This window comes from Raphanus sativus, chromosome 4, assembly GCF_000801105.2.
Source record: "Raphanus sativus cultivar WK10039 chromosome 4, ASM80110v3, whole genome shotgun sequence".
Classification (NCBI taxonomy): domain Eukaryota; kingdom Viridiplantae; phylum Streptophyta; class Magnoliopsida; order Brassicales; family Brassicaceae; genus Raphanus; species Raphanus sativus.
In genome coordinates, this window is record NC_079514.1 from 11,476,047 (window position 1) to 11,498,576 (window position 22,530).

The 22,530-nt window shown below is 44.1% G+C and overlaps 3 protein-coding genes and 1 long non-coding RNA gene across 6 annotated transcripts; all 4 read right to left on the bottom strand.

Moving 5' to 3' along the window:
• Positions 1 to 67: 67 nt before the first annotated feature.
• Positions 68 to 972, bottom strand: LOC130510480 (uncharacterized). The gene is made up of 2 exons (XR_008944142.1): positions 773 to 972; positions 68 to 614 (listed from the first exon to the last, which is right to left on the bottom strand). It is a non-coding gene; the product is annotated as an uncharacterized LOC130510480 (long non-coding RNA).
• A 2,186-nt stretch (positions 973 to 3,158) lies between these two features.
• LOC108854682 (uncharacterized) lies at positions 3,159 to 5,762 on the bottom strand. Of its 3 annotated transcripts, none has more exons than XM_018628300.2 (5): positions 5,628 to 5,762; positions 4,984 to 5,342; positions 4,652 to 4,872; positions 4,335 to 4,584; positions 3,159 to 4,268 (listed from the first exon to the last, which is right to left on the bottom strand). In XM_018628300.2, the coding sequence occupies exons 2-5, from the start codon at positions 5,219 to 5,221 to the stop codon at positions 3,394 to 3,396; spliced, it is 1,584 nt and encodes a 527-aa protein (XP_018483802.1). In that variant the 5' UTR covers positions 5,222 to 5,342; positions 5,628 to 5,762; the 3' UTR covers positions 3,159 to 3,393. The 3 variants fall into 3 exon arrangements, with proteins under 3 accessions (XP_018483802.1, XP_018483801.1, XP_018483803.1); XM_018628299.2 differs by having other exon boundaries at positions 5,584 to 5,719; XM_018628301.2 differs by lacking the exon at positions 5,628 to 5,762 and having other exon boundaries at positions 4,652 to 4,868; positions 4,984 to 5,283.
• LOC108850259 (protein GAMETE CELL DEFECTIVE 1, mitochondrial) lies at positions 5,580 to 6,961 on the bottom strand. The gene is made up of 3 exons (XM_018623826.2): positions 6,941 to 6,961; positions 6,217 to 6,839; positions 5,580 to 5,829 (listed from the first exon to the last, which is right to left on the bottom strand). Exons 1-3 carry the CDS (start codon positions 6,959 to 6,961, stop codon positions 5,814 to 5,816), a joined length of 660 nt encoding a protein of 219 aa, XP_018479328.2. The 3' UTR covers positions 5,580 to 5,813.
• Positions 6,962 to 14,216: 7,255 nt separating this feature from the next.
• Positions 14,217 to 20,024, bottom strand: LOC108850261 (uncharacterized). The gene has a single exon (XM_018623828.2). The coding sequence runs from the start codon at positions 20,022 to 20,024 to the stop codon at positions 14,217 to 14,219; it is 5,808 nt and encodes a 1,935-aa protein (XP_018479330.2).
• Positions 20,025 to 22,530: the final 2,506 nt, after the last annotated feature.

Below are 22,530 nucleotides of genomic sequence, written 5' to 3' on the forward strand. Positions count from 1 at the left end.
CAAGGTCTAAATTTCACTTTTGGAAGTTCGTGGCGAAAATCATGGGTTAAATTGTACATTATCGAAGTCTTAGGTCCAATATGATGTTAACAAGAGGCCAGGGACCAATGCTGAATATTCGATTGGGGCTACATTAAACTGTCTGGGGCTGAATCAAGATGATATTTCTTCACACTGTAAAGGCTTTGGGTTAAAAAAAATAACTTTACAAAAGATGAAGGACCAGACTAGCAAAATAGCAAAGAATGGCCATTGGAGCTCACGAGCTTTCTCTTCGGGCCGGATCCCGGAGCTTTCACGGCGGATCATGTCGAGGTGAACTGAGATCCCGTGGTGGATGAGGAGGGAGCCACATGGAATCACCACGAACTGAAGACTCGAGTACCGATCTCTTCATCTCCAAGTTTAGGATCTGTAGCGGCTTCAAGTAGCCATGTGACAGAGAACCGTTGACGGACACGGTAGCGACACATCCACGTCGCATTTGGTGATGGGATGGCTCTGGGGAAGAACTCTTGTTCTCTTCTAACTTTTGTTGTTTCTTAAACATCAGCTGTAAGTATCAATTACCCCTGTTTTTTCAATCTGTAACTGCAACGACCGTTGGACCTGACCTGAGGCATATAATTTAAGCAACATCAGACAGTAGTCATGATATGTAGGACAGACTACTGCTACTCTTTCTGGTTAGAAATAAGGCAAAGAAGGATAATTTTTTTTTTTTTTTTTAGAGATTAAGAAAGTGAAAGAGATCATATTTCCTCGTGGAGACCTTGTGTGATCTCAACGCTCCTGTGAACAAAATATTAACTACCAGCTAGTAACACATATATCAAGTATTTTTTTTTTCTTTTTTGATAAAGAGCTTCATATATTAAGTATTTCTCTCACGGATAAATCGACATCAGAATCAGAGTTTTAGAGAGAAGAAGAAAAAGGTGAAAACTTTGAAAATTGTACTGAGAAAGTTTTAGGGGAATTTGGCTGTATGGCAAGAAAAAAAGCATAGGTAGAAAAGTAACCAAATACTCTACTTTTTCTATAATACATTTTACTTTATTTTTTTTTTCTAAAAAAAAAAATACATTTTACTTTATGTAATATTGCTGTTTTTATGAATTATTATTAATTTTATATTTTTTTTTTTTTTGAAAATTGAACTCTTGAAATTTCTATATTTGACTAAACTAAATAAGGTAATAATACTGTTTTTATTTTTTTAATATATAATATACTATTTATATTTCAGTTTGTGTTTTTATTTTTACCATAAAAATTGTAAATATAGTGACATAATTGTAAATAAAAAAAAATATAGAAAGAAGGTTGTTTAATTTATTATAAAAACAATGGCTAAATGTTTAAATAAAAGAAATATTAAATATGTTATTCATGTTTTTAAACAGAAGTATTAAACACTCTAGTAAGTATTAATAAGTATTAAACACTCTAGTAAGTATTAATAAGTATCTAAAGTTGTTACTTTTATCTTGTTTATATTTTTTTTTCTTAACAGCCACTTATATTCATGTCTTTAATGCAAATTATTTAAAATTTTCAAGTTTGTGAATTTAAATATGTATTTTCAAGTTTGTGAATTTAAATATGTATTTTTGAGTTAGAAATAAGTATTTGGAGAGCTAAACCTTAATTTAGAACCCAAATCTAAAACAGGTTTAACCAGACTTTCGATATGTTACCTAAAGTGAGTAAATCCAACTAACACTGAACCGAACTTTTATATATCCGAATGAGATTAAATGTGTGCTCTATAAAACTCAAACCTGATCAATTGATTCTAAACCGAAATAGATTGGACGTCCGAACACCCATGTCTAAACCAAACCAGAAAAAAACACTTTGTACAACATCTGAAGAAACAAAAAGGGGAAATCGGCCAATTCATACATCAACAGAGGGTCGCGGTCCCGATCAGTACATAAACTCGGACCCTGTGCAAATACATACATCAACATTCAATTAGTTTAAATTCCATACACGAACTAACAAAAATCGGTTTTTACATACATTGACTATTTTTCCGTCAGTCAAAGATAACGGAATCTAAGCTGGCAGTTTGACTCGCTTACGTGGATATTACATTTATTAAAAATTATAAACAAATCCTTACCATTAGCGGATGTGAGGATTCGAACCTGGGTTGAGCACCAACCAGCCCTATGTTACAACCACTGTGCTACATCAATTTAATAGTTTTGTTCCCTATGATGTGCTATTTATATCTAAACAATTTATGTTTATTTGGAAATTAATTAAAGGTAAAAACTTATTGTGAATATTTATCTTATTGTACTAGTTTATTGTTGGACCAATTCATTATTAACTTAACAAATCAAAATACATATCTAAATTATTAATATATTTTATTTGATATTTCGGTTATTTATGTGTTCAACTATTACCTAGTTAGACTAGGTGTTCTCGTGCACAATGTGCAGTAAAAAAATTTAAAATATTTTTAATAGATAAATTTAAATTATATTTATAAATAATTTTTTTAATACTGTAGATTTTTTATCATCAATATTTTAATATAAATTTGATTTAATAAAAAATAAAAATAAAAAATAATTTGTTTATTTAAAATTATATTTAAGAATATGCATGTATATATTTGAAATTATAATCTTAGATAGAAAGGACATGTGGCAAAATCAGTTCATATAACTAAATTAATGATAATTTGATCTAAGAATATTTAGGGGTTATAGTTAAATATTTAGGATTTTGTTTAGTCTAACAAACCAGTTCATATAATTTAAAAAACTGTATGCATAATTTGAAAACAACAAATAGATTTGAAAGAACATTTTCAAGTCAAGAAATAAATTAGATATAAATAAAAAATCATAAACACAGTTAGAAAATTGGTGTGGCACAATGATTATCCGTACGTTGAGTTTAATATGCAGCTTGAGTTCTCAGATCCTTCCCAAATAAGTTTTACGTTTAAATAAATTTCATAATAAATGTAAATTAATCAGTATAAATAATACATCATAGACATATAACAATAATGATAACGTAGCACAGTCGTTGGAACATTGGGCTGGTTGGTGCCCAACCCAGGTTCAATTCCTCCTTCCCGCAAATTGTAAGGATCTTTTTTATAATTTTTAATAAATGTAATATCCACGTAAGCGAGTCAAACTGCCAGCTCAGATTCCGTTATCTTTGACTGACGGAAATATAATCAATGTATATAAAAACCGATTTTTGTTAGTTCGTGTATGGAATTTAAACTAATTGAATGTTGATGTATGTATTTGCACAGGGTCCGAGTATATGTACTGATCGGGACCGCGACTCTCTATTGATGTATGAATTGGCCGATTTCCCAAACAAGAAGTGGATGAGTTTTAACCGGTGAAGTTACCAGAACCGGTCTTTATTGACACTGAGATAACCGGACATGACTTTACCACCGGTATTCCTCATACCATCAATGAGGAAACACCAAGTGGAGCCCAAAGCTCCGACGAAGAAGTCAGCTTCTGACGCCATCAAGAAGTTAACAAGAGGATAGTTGGTGCTCATCTCTCTCCCGAGGCTAGCTTCATACTCAGCCATCGAGTTATTACCAACTTGTCTCGCCACTTGCGTGTAATAGAATCTCCACTGACCATACTCTTCACTTCTGTCCACAACATCCTTCATCTCCGTAGAGAGCCAGATCCTGTTTAGCTCCGGGAACCGTTCTCTGATCCTATCAGCCAAAATCATATACTCTTCTAAAGCTGCAACTCTCATCTCACAAGCTTTGTCTCCCATTCTTACATGAACGCTCAGCATTGGCCTTGGTATCCATGGCTTGCGATTCGACCACACATCCTCTGACCTCATCTCCTTCTTCCTGTTTCTCCAACCTCCTGCAGAGAGAACAATCTCAGCAGCTTCTTTCCCAAACGCAGAATGTCTAGCAACGTTCATCAAACCGCAAGTGTACTCCGTTTGAAACCTTATCAAGTATCTAACCGCCTGTGCTCTCCACCACCTCCTGTCCATTTTCCTGTGACTGGTGAGTAAAGTTCCGTTGATCTCTGTAGTTGGCTTCATGTAACTCCAAGGCTTACCCCATCTCTTTGGTATATGTCCAGACCAAATCTCCTTGGTGCTGTAGTTTTGTTTCCCTGTAACAGTCCCACTCTCCCACGCTTCTCTCTTCTTCATTACTTCCAACGCACGTTTCCTACACTCCTTGGATGTTTCCGGTAGAAAGTAGCAAGACCATCTTCCTCGAGAAGAACCTGTAACCAAACAGAAGATTAATCAAGAAGATGTAGCCTAGGATGTTGATATCTTTAACCACATACCTTTGCAAGCATCATGATCTGCTCTGTTATAGTAATTTGCAACAAGAACTCTGTTTTCGTTTATATCTATTGCGAGAAGACCAGTCATTCCAGCGATCTGAGACCCGATACCAAAGCCAGGAAGCGTTTCCCAATCAGCTACAAGGAACTTGAGACTCTTGTCTTCACAGTCCAAAGGATGCTGATGATACCATATCTCTTTTTGCACTCTCCTCGTTAATGGATAGTTATCTTCATCACCTCCGTTTATCTGAAACAAGTCTTTGTGTGATCATTCATTCAAGATGACAAAGAAGAAGAATAAGAGGAAAGCACACCCAAGAGGGAAATGTATGGTTTGATTTTCTTGTATCCAAGCGCTCTCTAGCTCGTGTCTTCTCCTCACAGTTCTCCAAATGTGGTGCGTTTGGGACATCAGATTTGTTCATCCCTAGTTTCTTGAAATAGTCTTCATTGTTTAGTAATAAGTTGTCCCAAGCAGAGACCAAAATATTCACCTGATCATCATCACCTTTGTTCTTCCATTTCAGTTTCCTGTCTATGTGTGCATATAACAACAATCTATCATTACATGAAAACACACACACACACACACACACACACACACACACACACACACAAGTAGTTACCAAAATTTCTTGAAACATACCTATGATTTGAGAAGTGAAATTGCAAGGAGGAGAAAGAGAGGAGAAGGAGAAGGCGACGAGATCGAAGGTGCCAATGGAAGTGAGAGCAGCTAGGAAGAGAGAAGTGAGACAGATTCCACAGAGAAACCCAACAACACAGATTTGACATGGAAATGAGTTTCCAAGTTTTAATGCTTTATCTGAAACCACTCTCTCTAATGACTTCATGCTTATACCACCACTACCTTTTGCTTCCATTGATTTTTTTTTCCCCAACTAAGAACCAAACCAAACTCCACTTGTTGTTCTGTCTCTTGTCTTTTACTTCTCTTTGTAGCTGAAAAGCTTTTCCCAAGAAAAATCTACTTTCTTCTTTTACCTATAAGAGCAACCTCATCAGTGGGACAAAAAAGATGTCCTTAGCATATTTTAGTAGTTGTTTTAAGTTAAGGACAATGCTTAAGGACTTTTTAATTGTTGAAGATTATTGATAGGACAAAAATATGTATCTTAGTAAATTAAATAAAGCTACCCATCTTACTATTCAACCAAAAGATCAAACAAAACAAGGTAGTTTTAACTTTGACACTCTCCAAGGGAGACATAACAATTCTCATTACCATTGATGGAGTCTGGTTCTAGCAAATTCAAGGGAGAATCTTACGGCGGCGACGTGGGGCTTCACGCTTAACATACATCTTCTCCACTTCGTTGAGAGGCCTGCTTGATCCATCAGGAAGACTCACAAACTTCCAGCCACCTCCATTTCCATGTTTGCCCTGAGGACCCAATTTCTCAACTGTGATTTTCCAACCATCTGATGAACGTCTTCTGCTGTACTTGTGGCACTTCACTTCTCCTTTCCACTGGTTTAAGACACCAAAAGAGAATGCATATTTTATAGAATCTAAGAATCAAATGATCAAGGCGTCTAACAACTTTACAATAACAGACGAGAAAGTTAGATAACTATCTATCCATAAAATGCCATGGTTCATCAAATGTAAACTACCCACAAGTAAGTAGCAATGCCATCATTTACTTTCGTTCTTTCTAAGACAATTATCAAGAAAAGAAACTAGCTTTGCATTTCAATGTTGACTCCGCAAACTAACTTGCATCTAGTCTAAGGCTTTCAGCAATTATCTCAATCAACAAGAACATGATGAAGTTTTAATTTCTACAAATAAGTTCTTCTTTTTTAAGTTTTTAAGTTTGTAAAGTGAGCCACACACACACAGAGAGACACTTACTCAGGGTACTCATCAAGCAAACGCTCAACGGAATCATCCAAAGGACGACCAAGCTTCCTCTCCTCTTCTTCCTCATCCTCTTTAAGAAAAAGAATGGCGTGAACACGCTGCCTCATGATCCTAAAATCCTTAGCAAGCCTCTCAACGATATAAACCTCGGGATTCTCCGTATGCAACATGTACATCTCAGTCTTCTCAGAGTCCTTGAGATAAGACCCTCTAGCACCAGGCTCCTTGACTTGCTTCAGAAGCACGCTCATCTCCATCATCTTCTGCTTGATCCCGTCAACGAATCCCCTGCTGTGCCTGTTCTCTTTCTCAATCTCCTTGATCATGTCATCGTACTCGTTCATCTCGTTAACCATGGCGGCTTCTCTCGGTCCCAACTTGCTCATCACATCACCCGAAGAACTATCAGAAGAAGGAGGATTCGCGGCGGCGTTGTTGTTCTGACGGCCAACAGAGACGCCGTCGAAATGCTCTTTGCTTAGACCAGTGGACCACATCGATTTGTGATCCCAATCGAGATCGTCGGATCCTCCTCCTGCGAACGATCCTCCTGTCGCGATGTCCCAGCTGTTTTCGTCGCATGGTTTCCGAGAGATTGGAAGATTCTCGGAGTGCTAGAGGCAGTGGTGCTAGGGTTAAGGGAAAGCGAGCGATGGTTGTTGGTTGATTGAGTTGAAATCTCCGATTAATCGGAATCACGATGAAGAAGAAAGACCCAACGGAGGATAGTGGCCATCGCCCTTTCAATCGTCCATTCCCACGGTCACACATTGCAGCTAAGGACGAGAAAAAAAACTTCTTAGTTAAGGACATTTTTGATACGTCTTTCGGTTAATTGCACATTTTTAATTTATTTTTTGCCAAATAATGGCTTAGGACATTTCTTAGAAGCACCGATAATAATGCTCTAAGGTTTCTCAGGAAACTATCACTTTCTTTTATAGCAATATTTGCCAACTATTAACCACACCTCACATGATATTTTCTCTAACTTTTTTGTTTACTTCTAAGATAATATATATATTTTGTGAAAAAGATAGATCAAGATACTCCATCAAACTATGCTTGTTTCCTTCTTCATCAAGTGGTCCGTCTTCTAATTTCCTGCAAAATAGTTAGTAACAAAAAATAAAGTAAGCATTCTCTATGAAGCAGAACAAGACCCAAAAAGAAAAGCCAGCTTCAAAATCTGATGAACGTTTCTAAATTTCTCACTCAGTTTTCTACCTAAATACTGGAGCTGAATAAACAGAAATTTGATTTAATGGAGAAGGTGAAGAAAATTTGAAGTATAAACTCATGAAACGGATTTGTTGCACTAATTATGGAGATATTAAAGGAGAGAAGAGCATAACTGTTGTTAGTATCTGAATTCATTTCTTTTTAAAACAGTTTTGAAGCTATAGAAAATCTAATTTCTTATAATAATAAAAGAAGATTATGAAAACATGAATTTTCGATACTAAAGATGAAAAACGACATTTGGATTATAAAGAAAGAAAGAACAAAATGGCTTTTTTTACCAGCTGGTCTGAAAATGAGGGCAGAGAGAGAATCATAATAACACATTGAAAGGCTAACCCAAAGTGCACAACAAGTGAGAGTTTGATGTGAGCGAGGTTGTGTTATTAAATGTTAGAACCGAGTTCGGTCGAAACTAGTAAAGAGAAGACGAAGAACTCGTCTGTGGGTCTAACAAAGACGTTTTATAGATGAAGATATAAGGAGCTAGTTACAGAGTAAGTGTAAAGAGAAAGACCAAGCGGGGCTCGAAGAGCTAGCCGGGAAACGATACAAGATAGCGGATAGAGAGAAGTAAAACCCTAGATCTAGCCGCCTTGTGGGTATGTCAAAGTGTGGATCCCCCTCTCGTTTCCCCTTCCTCTCCTTTTTATAAGACTCTCGGTAGTTCGCCCTACTTAGGAGTTTAGCTTGTGGGCTTTTAGTCGACTATGTGGGCCTACTGTGCTGTTGGGCTTAAGTGGTAGTCCGAAAGCTCCTATCGGGCGACTAAACACGTCGATGGCCGACACTCATCTCTCTTCGCCAAGTCCTGTGCCGTAGCGAGCCGAGTTCTTCTATTTAGTGGGCCTTGTAGGAAGGTGCAAATCCATCCCCCTACAGTAAGTCCCCCCCAGTCCATTGACGACTGGGATCTCGTTAGTCAATGGATTGCAAGGTAAGTAGGCTTAATGAAATAGAGGATTCGCGTCGTGAAGGTTTCTTATGGGGAGCGTCCGATCAGGCGGATCTGATCGCCGCATCATCCAGCAGGGCCGTGACCTTACTCGCCAAAGGGGAATGGTTCGAAGGAATTTACCCGCTGAAGGAGATCTACTGGATCAAGACGGGGTCTTGACTGCGAGTTTACTCGCTTGAAGGGCGTTTTGCTCGCTGAGTTGATGCTGTCGTTTCCACTCCTCGTGTCGGGTACGTTACTCGCCACAGCAGTAACCCTCGACTGGGAATTTTACTCGCTAAAGAGGAATGGCTCGAGGGAATTTACTCGCTGAAGGGAGTCTACTTGAAGGGCGTTTTGCTCGCTGAGTTGATGCTGTCGTTTCCACTCCTCGTGTCGGGTATGTTACTCGCCACAGCAGTAACCTCCGACTGGGAATTTTACTCGCCAAAGGGGAATGGCTCGAAGAAATTTACTCGCTGAAGGGAGTCTACTCGCTCCTCTCCATGATCAAGAAGGGGTCTTGACTGTGAGTTTACTCGCTGGAATGGCGTTTTTGCTCGCCGAGTTGGTGCTGTCGTTTCCACTCGTCGTGTCGGTTATTTTACTCGCCAAGGCAGTAACCCCGACTGGGAAGTTTACTCGCTGAGGTAGGAGGCTTTCAAGGGGGTTTTGCTCGCCAAAGCAGGAGGCTTTTCTGCATTGGTGCCGCTACTCCTACTCGTCATGTCGAGCAAAGGTGGCGACCGAGTCACTTCGTTCTTATGGGAAGCTCTCGAGGCGATTTTGATCGCCAAAACAGTGCCTCCCGACTGGATATTTTACTCGCTGAAGCAGGAGACTTTCTTGGGGGCGGTTTTGCTCGCCGATGCGGGAAGCTTTTCTGCGCTGGTGCTGTCACTTCTACTCGCGAAGGTGGTGACTGAGCCTGCCCGTTTACGTGAAGCTCTGGAGGCGATTCTAATCGCCAAAATAGTATCTCCTGAATTAGGCATTTTACTGCGATTCTACTCGCCGCAAGGGCCTACTTTCTTAGGTGGACCTGCTGGTCGCCCTTTAGGGCTTATGATTGGGAGGTCGCTGCAAATTTGTTCGCACAAGCGGTGATGTCTCAAAAATGGGAAATCTACTCGCTGAAGATGACGTGCCCGTGAAGAGAAACTTGCTCGCTAAAGGCGATGCGCTTGTGAGGGGAAATCTACTCGCTTAAGGTGAAGACATCTTGGGAGGGCTAACCACTTGGTATCCAAAAGTAAACCGAACAACTCCAATTTCGGTTCGGTTAGCTTGGACCGGTTTGATTGGATTGGTTCGATCGGACCGGCCTTCCGGTTTGTCGAGGAACTAGGGTTTTGCGATTCAAATCTTCGGGCTTCTAGGCCCACGTAGGCTCACTTTAGGCCCTTCTAGGCGTAATAATGGCACTTCGAGGTGCGTGCCTAGTCTTTGCTATAAATGGGAGTCTTTCTCTGGTGAGAGATTCATTCTTCTGCATTGTTTCAGGTACTTCTTTCTCTCTCTTTCTCTCTCTTTTTCTTTTATAGTTTCTCTCTCTAAGTCCGTTCGCGGAGGTAGATCTGTTCTTTTCGTGCGTTTGGTTCGAGATCATGATATCCGGGAGGCGGCTTTCGCGAGAGGAGAAGGGGAAGTCGATATCCACCGATCCGACGCCAACTGGAGGTGATTCCGGGGATGAGAGTCCTCTGGAAGAATTCAGTTTGTTGCATCGCGATGCCATGAGAGATACGGACGGTATGACCCTTGATCAGAGACTTCTAGTTGCTGACGCGCATAGGCTTTTTCGCGAGGAGAGGAGCGTCCCCGTAATCGCCAAAGAGGGAGGGAGCCCACTTCGGGTGGATCCGGGGCTCGAGGTTCCTGGCGAACAGGCGGCCCCCAAAGAGGCTGCTCCGAGAAGAAAAAGGAAGCGACTTGTTCAATCGACGATTCCTCGCTCGTGGATTCCAGAATTACAGCAGTGCAGGCCTACACGCTTCCATCCGGGGGGATCGTTTGAGGAGCTTCCCGCGCTTCCTCCCGAATCTCTTCGCAATCCTTACGCGGAGGGGCAGGAATGGGAGAAAATCGTTGGGACGCGCTCTACCCATAGCAGCGTGAGGGAAGTGCTGCGAGTTAGCGGAGGAGTCGGAGTGACTTACTTGATTCCTAACAGTCAACAGAGACCCTGGTCTCCTCCGGTTGGCTATCAGTGCCTGTATGAGTCTTACTTCCAGGAGGACACGAAGCTTTGGTTCCCGGTTCCGCGCTTGGTGACTTCCTATGCCTTCCGGCGAGACGTCGCCATTAGCCAGTTTGTCAACGGATCGTATCGGATCGCCGTTGCACTGATGATGGTCGCCGCCGAGATTAACATCTCTTTGAGTGTGAGAACGTTTGAAGAGTTGGCAACGGTAAGGGCTCTGAGGCCCGGATTGTTCTCGTTGAGGATGCGTCCAAGCTACAACATCTTGAGCGGTCACCCAAACAAAACGAAGCATTGGCAGTGATCCTACTTTTTTGTTAAGTCAGACGAGTACGCCTTTGCAGAGCCTCCAAAGGAAGATTATCGCGTTTTGTGGAATCTTAGACTCGGTAGTTAGTGTGCTGCTGTACTCGGTTTTTTGCTTTGCTGGTTGTCTAACCGTTGTTTTGTTTTTTTTTTTTGTTTTGCAGTCAGTCACCCGAATACGATCGCGTACCCGGAGGACTTCTTTGAAGACGCTCAAGCTCTCGCTGCGACGAGTCACCGTCGCTGGCCTGATCTTAGCAGGGAGTGGACACGCCGTGCGCAGGATCGCGCCCTGAGAGGTAACGTTCTCGCGAGGGTTTATTATTCACTTGAGTTTCCTGCCGTAGTTGCTGGTTCTGATTCAGGTTTCTTTTCTCCTCCTTCGCAGAGACCTATTGGTTATCTAACCAAGTTCCCGTCGTCGTCCCTAAGAGGAAGCGGTTGTCGCTCTTTACTAGGAAACAGCAAGGACTACTCAACCGGGCTAGGAAGATGGAGGGAGTTCCGGACTTGAGTGCTCTCTTGAAAGGACAACTGAGGCTTTTGGCGACTAAGGATAAGGTTCCTTCTTCCAGCGCTGGAGCTGATCCCGTCTCTGCTAAAACTCCTCTCCCGGTCGATCCAGTGGTCCCGGAATAAACCCCTGAAGTGGTAGTCTCCGAACCGGGATCTGCAGTTGATCCCGCCGAGAAGAAAAAGAAAAAGAAGAAGACAGGAAAGAAGAGAGCTCGCGATGAGTCTGCGAGTAACGAAGCGGATGTAGCAGCTGATGTGGAGAACCGGAGCGTCTCTGATCCCTTTGAGGAACCTGCTCCTTCAGGATCTCTTGAAAAGAAGAAGAGGAGGAGGAAGAAGAGGAGTGCCGAAGATCCTCACGTAGCGCAAGATGCTGTCGTTGATCCATCTCTCGGGATTCAGTCTGAAGAAAACCCGAGGGATTCTTCTCCTCTTGCCGCTTCTCCTGGTCACGACACGATCTCTCTCCAGAAGGGCACCGCTGAAGACGGAGGATGTCCTGCGAAGAAGAAAAACGCAGTGGGACCTCCGAGCAGCGCTCAGAGCGCGCCTCAACTCGGCGGATCCGGCGGTGGGAACTTTTCTGCAAGAGGGTTGCCTCCAAACTTCAGGGATAGAGTTAACTTCTCTTATGACGAGAGGACGCCGTTGATTTTGAATCCCCCGCGATGTACTGAGTTGACTCGTCAAATTCGGGGCGCTCCCGCTGGGCTTCCTCCGATTGAAGAGCTTGCGTTCAAGGAGCTGTATACCGAAGTCGCGTGTTCGAGTAAGCGGGTAATTATCTGACTCCAATCTTTCTCTTCGATCTTCTTTCTCCCCTTTACTTTATATTTTTCTAAGGCAAAATTTGGATTTTTGCAGAATGAGGCAAATATGAACATGCTCGTTGCGGCGTATGAAGGCGAGCTGAGGCACACTGTGGTTCAGTTGGCGGCGGCCGATAAGCTTGCTCGAGTGCGGCAGCTCGCGATTGATCGCGTTAAAGGGGAGCTCAAGGAGGTGAAGGACAAGTCCATAGAGGACAAGGAGATCCTTCGAGAGCAGTTCGAGAAGTTGGAGGACAAACTGAAGTCCTCTCAATTCTCGAAGAATAGGTTGAGCGAGGAGAACGCAGTTCTGAGGAAGAAGGTGGCGGATCTGGAGGAGCAGAATGCGTCTATTTCTGCGGAGTTAGCTTCAGAGGGGAAGCGACTTAGGGATTCCCGGGTCTACGAAGTCACTCAGGAGAGAGTGAGGGTTCTGAGCGCGATGATCGCCAAAGCCAATGTCCGCTTTAACAACATTCGAGACCGCGAGTCTCGACGTGGTGAATTTGATCTGGCTCGCAACCTTTACGGTCAGGCGATGGGAACGAAAAACTGTCTTGAGCTGATCTTGAACAGCGGGGCTCCATTGACACAGGAGCATGTTGATATGTTTGCTGCGCAGGAAAAGCAATATGCAGAAGAAGTTGCTCGGCTTACGGTAATGCCTATCCCGGAATCCGATCTCTCGTTGTCGCCTCTCGTTCTCCCGTCTCCGTATGTCGACGAAAATGCCTTAGCGTCGTTGGACCTGTTTGGCTCAAATGTAAGCGTGATGAATCCCGATGCTGTGGCTCTCCTTCAGCGCTCGGAAGATGGACAACTCGCTTCGATTACTGAACTTCCTGCCAAGACGGCGTCTCCACCTAAAGTTGCTGAGGTCGTGGATCAGTCAAAGCGGGCTCCGTCACCTCTCAACGAGGTCGCGTCAGCTAGGGATCCTTCAGTTGTGATTTCTGACGGATCTTCAAGCGAGGAGGAAGGTGAGATCGGTGATTCGCCTTCTCCTCTCCTTGTCAACCGTGAAGAAGGAGTAGAGGAGACAGCAAAGGAGGCTGAAACTGCTGTCGAGAACGTCGAATGGGCTGATTCGGAGACTCATTCCGAGGGTCGCGGCCTTTGATTTCTTCTGTGTGTTGTAATATTATTTACTTTTCCCTTTAAGGATCTTAGTGTTGTATTGTAGTTTGAATCCTTTTTCCATTCGGATATTGTTGCTTGTATTTCTTCTGAACTAACTGCGAAGCTTTTGCCGCCTTTTCCCGGTTTGGGACTTTGAATTTCATTCTTGTTTTATTGATTAGTTCCCTTCCAAGTAAGGATGATTTTGAGAAGGATAGTTGTTTCCTTTTGTGAATTCAATTGGCACCGTTTCGCGGTTCCTTTGGGCAAGTCTGCTCGCTGAAGGTAGGAAGAAGTAGAAGAGTTCAAGACAATTCTACTCGCTGAAGGTAGGAGGCTCTTGAATCGCGACTTTAACTGTGAAGTTGTGGTCGTAGTTCGATGCGTTCGAGTAAGAGTGACGCGGAGGGTGCGCTTACTCGATGTTTTTTTTTTTTATGTTATGGCTGCACCGGTAAAGGTTGCCTACGTACCTCCGAGGAGGATCAAGCCATTCGTAGTTCGTAGGTGTCGAGTAAGAGTGACGCGGAGGGTGCACTTACTCGACTTTTTTTTTTTTTTTTTATGTTATGGCTGCACCGGTAAAGGTTGCCTACGTACCTCCGAGGAGGATCAAGCCATTCGTAGTTCGTAGGTGTCGAGTAAGAGTGACGCGGAGGGTGCACTTACTCGACTTTTTTTTTTTTTTTTTGGGTCTATAGGGCAAGAGTGGCTCGCGAAGCGCACTTTGCACGATTGTTTGGTAAATGGAGCGTGTTCGTCGCCTGTTAGGCGGAATAACGCTTAAGATGCATGGAATTCCATGCTCGGGGGACTGCGTCGCCGGTCGATGTTTCCAGACGATAAACCCCAGGTTTTACTACTGTGTGATTCTGCATGGCCCCTCCCAATTAGTTCCAAGCTTGCCAGCCTTCCACTCCTTAGTATTCTCAAAGACTTTTCGAAGAACGAGATCACCTTGTTCAAGAGGACGCGACTTGACCTTCTTGTTATAGTAGCTCTCAATCTGATGTTGGTAATTCTGGATTCGGAGCAGGGCTTGATCGCGGTGTTCTTCGATTGCGTCAAGGGCGTCAAGCAGCATACTTTGGTTGAGCACAACGTTCTGAGGCATTCGGGACCTGCGGAGGCTGGTGACATTGACTTCTGCGGGAGCCATCGCTTCAACGCCGTAAGCCATGGAGAATGGAGTGCACTTGGTCGCGGAACGCGGCGTTGTGCGGTGAGACCAGAGAACGCCGTCCAACTCGTCGGCCCAGCAACCCTTTTTCAAGTCGAGTCGTTTCTTCAGTCCATCAATGATTGTACGGTTAGACGATTCAGCTTGGCCGTTACTCTGCGGATATCGCGGTGTCGCGGTGTTCAGGCGGATCTTCCACTTATCGCAGAAATCGCGGAACTGATGCGAGATGAATTGCGATCCGTTATCCGTCACGATCTCATAAGGGAGGCCGTGACGGCAGATTATGTTGCGCCAGACGAACTTTTGAACTTCCTTGTCAGTAATGTTGGCGAACGCTTCTGCTTCGATCCATTTGGTGAAGTAATCGGTGAGGACAAGGACGAAACGCTTCTGTCGTGAGTTCGGCATCGGTCCGATGATGTCCATTGCCCAACGCATGAAAGGATACGGTGCTGTAAGAGTGCGCAGCTGCTCGGTGGGACAGTGGATCGTGGGCGCGTGCCTTTGACATTTATCGCAGCGTTTGGCGTAAGATTCGCAGTCCGTGTTAAGAGTAGGCCAATAGAAGCCTTGACTTCGAACTTTAAGTGCTAGAGCTCGCCCGCCAGAATGATTACCGGCCGCCCCTTCGTGATTTTCAGCCATGACCAGTCGCGTTTCGTCACCGTATATGCATTTCAGGAGGACCTTGTTGGCGTTCCAACGGTGTAGTTCGCCGTCGATGACGACGTAATGGGCACTGCGCGCCTTCAGTCTTCGCGCTAGCCACTTATCATCTGGAAGGGTGCCGTGTGCTAGGTAGTTGATTAGATCGGTACGCCAGTCGGGGGTTTCGTCTGGTGAGGAGTCGATGCCCATATTGGCTGCCACAGCTACCGCAGAGACGGATGAGGTACTTGCGTCTTGCGCCATGATGCTGGGGCTTTCGATCCGATGAATGGGAATTATCCGCTTGATCTGATCGTGTAGCTTGCTCCCCAGGGCTGCCAGGGCATCAGCGCAGACGTTCTCTCCTCTCGGGACTTTGGTGAGTTCGAAAAATTCGAAGTCCTTCGTGAGGTCCTGAACAAGCTTGAGATAGGCATCCATTCTTGCGTTGTGAGCATCGTACTCGCCGTTATATTGACTGGCGACGAGCTGAGAGTCGCAATAGGCGCTGAGGCGTTTGGCTCGGACGGTCTTGGCGAGGCGTAATCCTGCGAGGAGGGACTCGTACTCAGCCTCGTTGTTGGAAGCGGGAAAGCCAAAGCTGAAAGACTGTCTTATCAGTTCGCCTGTTGGGGATTGAAGCTGAACGCCGGCGCCGGATCCTTTATTGGTTGAGGAGCCGTCGACGTGTAGAATCCAATTGCGAGATGACACGGCCAGATCCTGCTCGAGTTCGGGTGTGAGTTCGATCAGGAAGTCAGCGAGGACCTGAGACTTGGCTGCTGTTCGGTTCTTGTATACGATGTCATGCTCGCTGAGCTCCATCGCCGATTTCGTTAGCCGCCGAGAGTGGTTAGCGTTCTGCATGATTGTTCGGAGGGGCTGATTGGAGAGGACTTCAACCGTGTGAGACTGAAAGTACGGGCGGAGTTTCCTCGCCGAGTGAACCACTGCAAGCGCCATTTTCTCGAGGGTGGGATAGCGGGTTTCGGCTTCTGTCATGCGTTTGCTCGTGTAGAAGATCGGTTTTTGCTCCCCCCGATCTTCGCGTATCAGCACGCTGCTGACGGCGATAGGTGTGACGGCAATATAGAGGGTGAGAATGTCACCCGCTTCTGGTTTCGAGAGTACTGGAGGAGTAGTCAGATATTGCTTAAGTTGTCCAAAGGCCTCCTCGCATTTGTCGTCCCAAATGAATCGTTTGTTTCCTCGCAACAATTCAAAGAAGGGAAGACACTTATCAGTAGATCGCGAGATGAACATGTTGAGCGCTGCTATTCGGCCAGTGAGGCGTTGCACTTCTCGGCTGTTCTTGGGGCTTGGAACATCGAGGATCGCCGATATCTGTTTGGGATTAGCTTCAATACCCCTCTGAGTGACGATATATCTGAGAAATTCGCCGGACATAACACCGAACGTGCATTTAGCCGGGTTCAGTTTCATGCCGTACGTGTTGAGTGTTGTGAAGCAGTCTTTGAGGTGCGTGAGATGATCCTCGGCTCGGAGCGACTTGACCAGCATGTCATCGATGTATACTTCCATTGTCGAACCTAGCTTGTCGGCGAACATGCGGTTGACAAGGCGCTGGTAGGTGGCTCCCGCGTTTTTAAGGCCGAAGGGCATTACCTTGTAGCAGTAGGTTCCTCGATCTGTTATGAACGCCGTCTTCTCGCGGTCGTCAGGGTGCATCATTATCTGGTTGTAGCCAGAGAATGCGTCCATGAACGTCAAGAGGGCGTTTCCGGCAGTCGCCTCGACTAGACGGTCGATGTGTGGGAGGGGAAAGCTATCTTTTGGGCACGCCTTGTTCAGATCCGTGAAGTCGACACATACTCGCCACTTTCCGTTTTTCTTTTTGACGACGACAGGGTTAGCGAGCCAGTCGGGGTACTTGACTTCCATGATTGAGTCGGCGGCGAGCAGTCGGTCCACCTCGTCGTTGACTGCCTTTGATCGTTCGGGTCCTAGTTTTCGGCGCTTTTGGCGGATAGGCTTAAAGGTGGGGTCAACGTTTAACTCATGAGAGGTGATTGCTGGATCGATCCCTTGCATGTCGGATGTAGTCCAGGCGAAGGTGGAGACGTTCTGACGGAGAAACTCGGTGAGTTGCTGCTGCATATCGTCCGGCAGGGATGCTCCGATGCGGATCACCTTACTAGGGTCAGCAACGTCGAGGGATATATCGATGACCTCCTCTTGCTGTGGAAACGCCTTCTGTAAGGGATTTGAGACGGTGTTAACATGCGAGGTTTGTCGCTGGAGTTTGATGGTTGCGATTAACATGTCTCTAGCGGCTTGCTGATCGCCCCGTAGCGTTCGGATTTTGCCGTCTGGTCCCGGGAACTTGACGCATTGGTGGTAAGTCGATGGGATTGCTCGCATCGAATGCAGCCAAGGGGTGCCTAGGATCGCGTTATAGGGGGCTTTAGAGTCGACGACCGAGAACTTCACGGTCCTTGTCGTGCCACATGCGTACACTGGAAGGCGGATTGTGCCGATCATGGCCTCCGAGGAACCGTTGAAGCCTGTAAGGGAGCGGGATGACGGTTTCATACTTCCCGTATCGACGCTCATCTTGTCGAGTGTGTCTCGAAAGATCAGATCGACAGAGCTGCCAGTATCGATGAGGATTTTGGTGACCTGACAGTCGCCAATTCCGAGTTCAACGAGGAGGGGGTCGTTGTGCGGCATGTGGATGCCAAGGGCGTCGTCAGGCGAGAAAGCGATTTGGTGATCGTTCTCGGGTTTTGTCGGCCACTTACGCGAGGAAGTTGCCTGACGACGATAGTCTTTAATGGACCTGACGGAATCACCGCATGGCGGGGATCCTCCCATAATAACGTTGATGACGGTGTCTTTGTCTTGGTTGGGATGCTGAGTTCTAGAGACGTCGAGCTTTTGTCGAAGATCGGAGTACAGGGGGCGATCGAGCTGGCTTCGCAAATCTGGTTTCCTGGAATTGAGCTTTTCTCGCAGATCCACGGGGCGGGGCTTCATGGGACTTGGGTTATTCAACCGGCGAGTCTTAGAGGAGTTGATCTTCTCGCGGAGATCGGGGACATGACTGACCGCATCTGCCGCTGGTTTCTCCTTCCGCTTGAGGATGTTCCGTAGCACGCCAAGGGATGGGCGGCTCAGCTGATCGCGCAGGTCTGGAGGAGAAACTTGTTCAGGTTCGTCGCTTGGAGGTTCCAGTTGCGTCAGGACGACGTTGATGCGTCTTCTCGCTCTCGGAAGTTCATGATCGCCAGTGCCCTTGGCGGGCCTTGTGAAGACAGTCTCGACGCGTCCCCGGTTTCTCGGTGATTCCTCGTCGCTAGACGAGTTACCCTTTTCCGGGGATGCTGGAGCTGCTTCTTCGGGCGTTGCTCGTCTCTCTTGCTGAGGGGCTTTGCCTTGCGACTTGCTGGTTTTCCTGTCTTTGTTTTTACTCCAGCTCGCCGTTCCTCGGGCCCTAGGTTTCGGAGGCTCGATTTCGAGTTTTCCGTTCTCGACAGAGGAGAGAAATTGCTCGAAGAGCGTCTTACATTCCCTGGTGTTATGCGACTTAGCGTTGTGGTAATCGCACCATTTCTCGGCTCCCGGGGGCCGAGAACTCACTGCTGCGGAGGAATCCGGCGGTTTTCCGTCGGTTTCGCGGTTGTAAACGTTCCATCCTTTCTCGCGCACGACAGTTGTTGACGCCGGGGAGCTCTCTTCGTCAACAGCGTACACGAAATTCTTCTTTTGGGCTGCTCGGTCGCCTGATGAGTGTTGTCGTGGCTCATGTCGACTATCCGCGTTCTTCGCGCCGGTTTTGTCGGCTGTTGCAGCTTTAGATGCGTTCAGCTTGCCTATCAGAGCCTCTGTATCCTCTTCCATGCGTATAAAGTTATGGGAACGCGCGATGGCATCAGAAAGAGACGACGTGGGGTTCCTGTAGAGGTCATCACGGAAAACCGAGTGGACGTACAACGTGTTTTTAAGCGCGGCGACCGCGACGCTGTCGGATAAGACGACCTTCGAGACTATGGCTTTGAACTTCTCCATGAAGTTGCGCAGGCTTTGATCCTTTCCTTGGGCAAGGTTGAAAAGGTCAGACACCGTTGCGTCTTCTTGAGTGAACATGATGTAGTTCTTCAGGAAGGCGGACGACAGGTCGTGGAAATCTTTAATAGAGTTTTCAGCGAGGCCCGTGAACCAAGTAAGGGCCGGTCCTTTCAAGCTTTCAACGAAGAGTTGACAGTAGCCGGCATCGCGTTCTTCGTCGGAGAAGTTTGCACGGCGTACTGCGATGTTGAAAGACGTGATGTGAGTCGTCGGGTCGGTGAGACCTTCGTACGTCGGTAGTCGGAGCTTCTCGATGTGTCGCAGTCTGACGCCGGTTATCGCCGGGGAGAATGGTGTTCGGAGGGTGTTCGCCAGAACGCGTTCTATTTGCGGCGCGGAGGTGGTGACGCAGTGTATCTTGGAGTTGATGTCTAGGAGCGATTGTTTGAGTGCTGCTACCTCGCGAACCATCTGTAGATCTGGGTTCGCAGGGGTGAAAGGCGCTGCGTCTGGGTTGAAGGTACTGAGAGGAGCGCCGTGACTCGTCGGGTTAGCAGCTATGTCACTTGCGAACAGTTGCCTGCGGATGGTGTCGGTGGCTGCGTCTGGAGCGCCGGCGAGAGGAGCGAGTAGTGCCGCGATTGCGGCGATTTGCTCGGTAGCTGCTTTTTGGGCGGCGTCTTGTCGAGCAAAGCGCTCCATGATGGTATCGACAAAGGTGGGGGCTATCGGGATAGCCGTGACTGGGGTTGGTCCCGGCGCGTCGTGTTCGTCGCCGGAAGTGGAACCTTCGGGGTTCTGACTCATCTTTGCTAACGTTACTTTGCTAGCCCCACGGTGGGCGCCAACTGTTAGAACCGAGTTCGGTCGAAACTAGTAAAGAGAAGACGAAGAACTCGTCTGTGGGTCTAACAAAGACGTTTTATAGATGAAGATATAAGGAGCTAGTTACAGAGTAAGTGTAAAGAGAAAGACCAAGCGGGGCTCGAAGAGCTAGCCGGGAAACGATACAAGATAGCGGATAGAGAGGAGTAAAACCCTAGATCTAGCCGCCTTGTGGGTATGTCAAAGTGTGGATCCCCCTCTCGTTTCCCCTTCCTCTCCTTTTTATAAGACTCTCGGTAGTTCGCCCTACTTAGGAGTTTAGCTTGTGGGCTTTTAGTCGACTATGTGGGCCTACTGTGCTGTTGGGCTTAAGTGGTAGTCCGAAAGCTCCTATCGGGCGACTAAACACGTCGATGGCCGACACTCATCTCTCTTCGCCAAGTCCTGTGCCGTAGCGAGCCGAGTTCTTCTATTTAGTGGGCCTTGTAGGAAGGTGCAAATCCATCCCCCTACATTAAATATTTAAATCATACATCGTCAAACTGTTTGAAGTTTGATTACTTTTATTTCGTTTTATTATACTTTGATGTTTGGTGAAGCAATTAATTCATATGGTGTGCTTGAAAAAGTAGTTGTGACTTGAATTAAAAGTTTAGCATAGAACACGGGATGACAGTGGCGATCGTATGATATATATAATGTGTTTTATTTTTATTGGTAATACCGTATACACAAATTCGATCATTCGAACGTTGTTATATAACTGTTAACTAGGGTAAAACCCACCCTACGGACGGTTAAACAAATAAAAAACTGATTTAAACATATTTATTGGTAAAATATAATTAAAACAAAATAACATTACTGTGAATATATTGTTAATAATTTTTTGTTTTATTATAAAATATTGTAATGAAAATGTCAATATCTTGTTGAAAATAATTTGTTTAGAAATATTATGATACAAATGTGAAATTGTTATATTTTTTTTATCAATCCTTTGAGTTTTTTAGTTTATCTTATACTATTAATTTAGGTTCTTACAAATTTTTAGCCATTTATGAGACTGTAAATATTTAACACACTTATGCAATATATTTTATTGTGTCATACGATTTATTGTTTTTACCCAATGTATTTTATTTTACGTTATAATCACTTGATAGTAAATTTTAATATACTTTATAATTTAAACTTCAGCTATTTGATATATATCTTGGTTGTTGATCATCATATTAAAAAAAAGATCATCATATTTGTCAGGATATGTTAACTACCACTTGGTTGTATATATTTAGACGCCGTAGTCTGATTTGTCACCTTTTCATGTTTTTAGCCGTAAGCTTGTAAACATTAAATCATCAAATTGATGTACTGAAAAGGCTAACTCACTGTACCTACCAAGAAACTCACTCATTCTTAACTTTCTTTAATCCCTATTTTGGAGTCTTTTTGTGGACCTCTCAGGGTTCCTAACAACATACATAGTGCTTTCACGAAGCGTATAATAGAGTTTATATAATCATAAATATGAAAAGCTGAAAATGCATAGATAGAAACAAAATTACTAATTTCTTCCCTTGTAAGTTTGTCACATCAAAAAGAATTCTTCCCTTTACATTTTTACCAGAAAAAGCTTATCATATATCATACTAGTGGTATTCCGGCGCTACGCTCTGGATTTGTATATTTTATTCTTATATAAATTTATAATTTATTATATAATCTTAGTAAAGAGAATATGTCAAAATTTTGAAAATGAAAATATGTTAAAAGAAAATGATATTTTTCTAATCTTTTTTATAGTGGTTAGCGACCATATTGTATTACTTTGTTTGAAATTGTTTACTTCAAAGTGGAATAACATAAGTGGTTGTTACTAATCGATTTAATACAAAATGGAATAAAAAGCTGATAGTCGTAACAAAATTAATTTAGTTAGAATTTAAACATAAAGCAAAGTTGATATTTTATTTAGAGAATAATTATGAACTATTAAACTTGTACTAGTTATTTATTATTAAAATAATTATGAACTATTAAACTTGTATTAATTATTAATTATTAAAATAATTATGAACTATTAAACTTCTATTAGTAATTATTAAAATAATTATGAACTATTAAAATTGTACTAATATATGTAGTTCAAATAATAAAAGATATAATAAGTTCCATATTTTATAAATTTTATAAAAAAATAAGGGTGAAGTGTCAATTTTTGATAAACTAATAGGTGAGCGTCTAATATATATATATTTTCATATTACCATGTTGACTTTTAAATATAAAGGTGACAGTTGTATGTGTTACTTTAGTTTGAAAACCTCTCCAAGAGATGTATTTTAAAATAAGAAACATAACTTTATATTATATATTAGTTTTGTTACAATGGAAGATTTTTTCCGTTTGATAACAAAATTCTTGTTTGTCTATCCTCATTTGGAAATATCAATGAATTTTAATATGAATCTAAATATGGTTTTTA

Excerpts from the sequence above, each read along its gene's own strand:
- LOC108850259 (XM_018623826.2), bottom strand. The coding sequence starts at position 6,961 with ATGGCCACTATCCTCCGTTGG. Across the intron at positions 6,840-6,940 it reads TGGCCACTATCCTCCGTTGG|CACTCCGAGAATCTTCCAAT; the intron begins GTCTTTCTTCTT and ends CACTGCCTCTAG.
- LOC108854682 (XM_018628300.2), bottom strand. The coding sequence starts at position 5,221 with ATGGAAGCAAAAGGTAGTGGTGGTATAAGCATGAAGTCATTAGAGAGA. Across the intron at positions 4,873-4,983 it reads TTTCACTTCTCAAATCATAG|ACAGGAAACTGAAATGGAAG; the intron begins GTATGTTTCAAG and ends ATGCACACATAG. Across the intron at positions 4,585-4,651 it reads ACCATACATTTCCCTCTTGG|ATAAACGGAGGTGATGAAGA; the intron begins GTGTGCTTTCCT and ends GACTTGTTTCAG.
- LOC108850261 (XM_018623828.2), bottom strand. The coding sequence starts at position 20,024 with ATGAGTCAGAACCCCGAAGGTTCCACTTCCGGCGACGAACACGACGCG.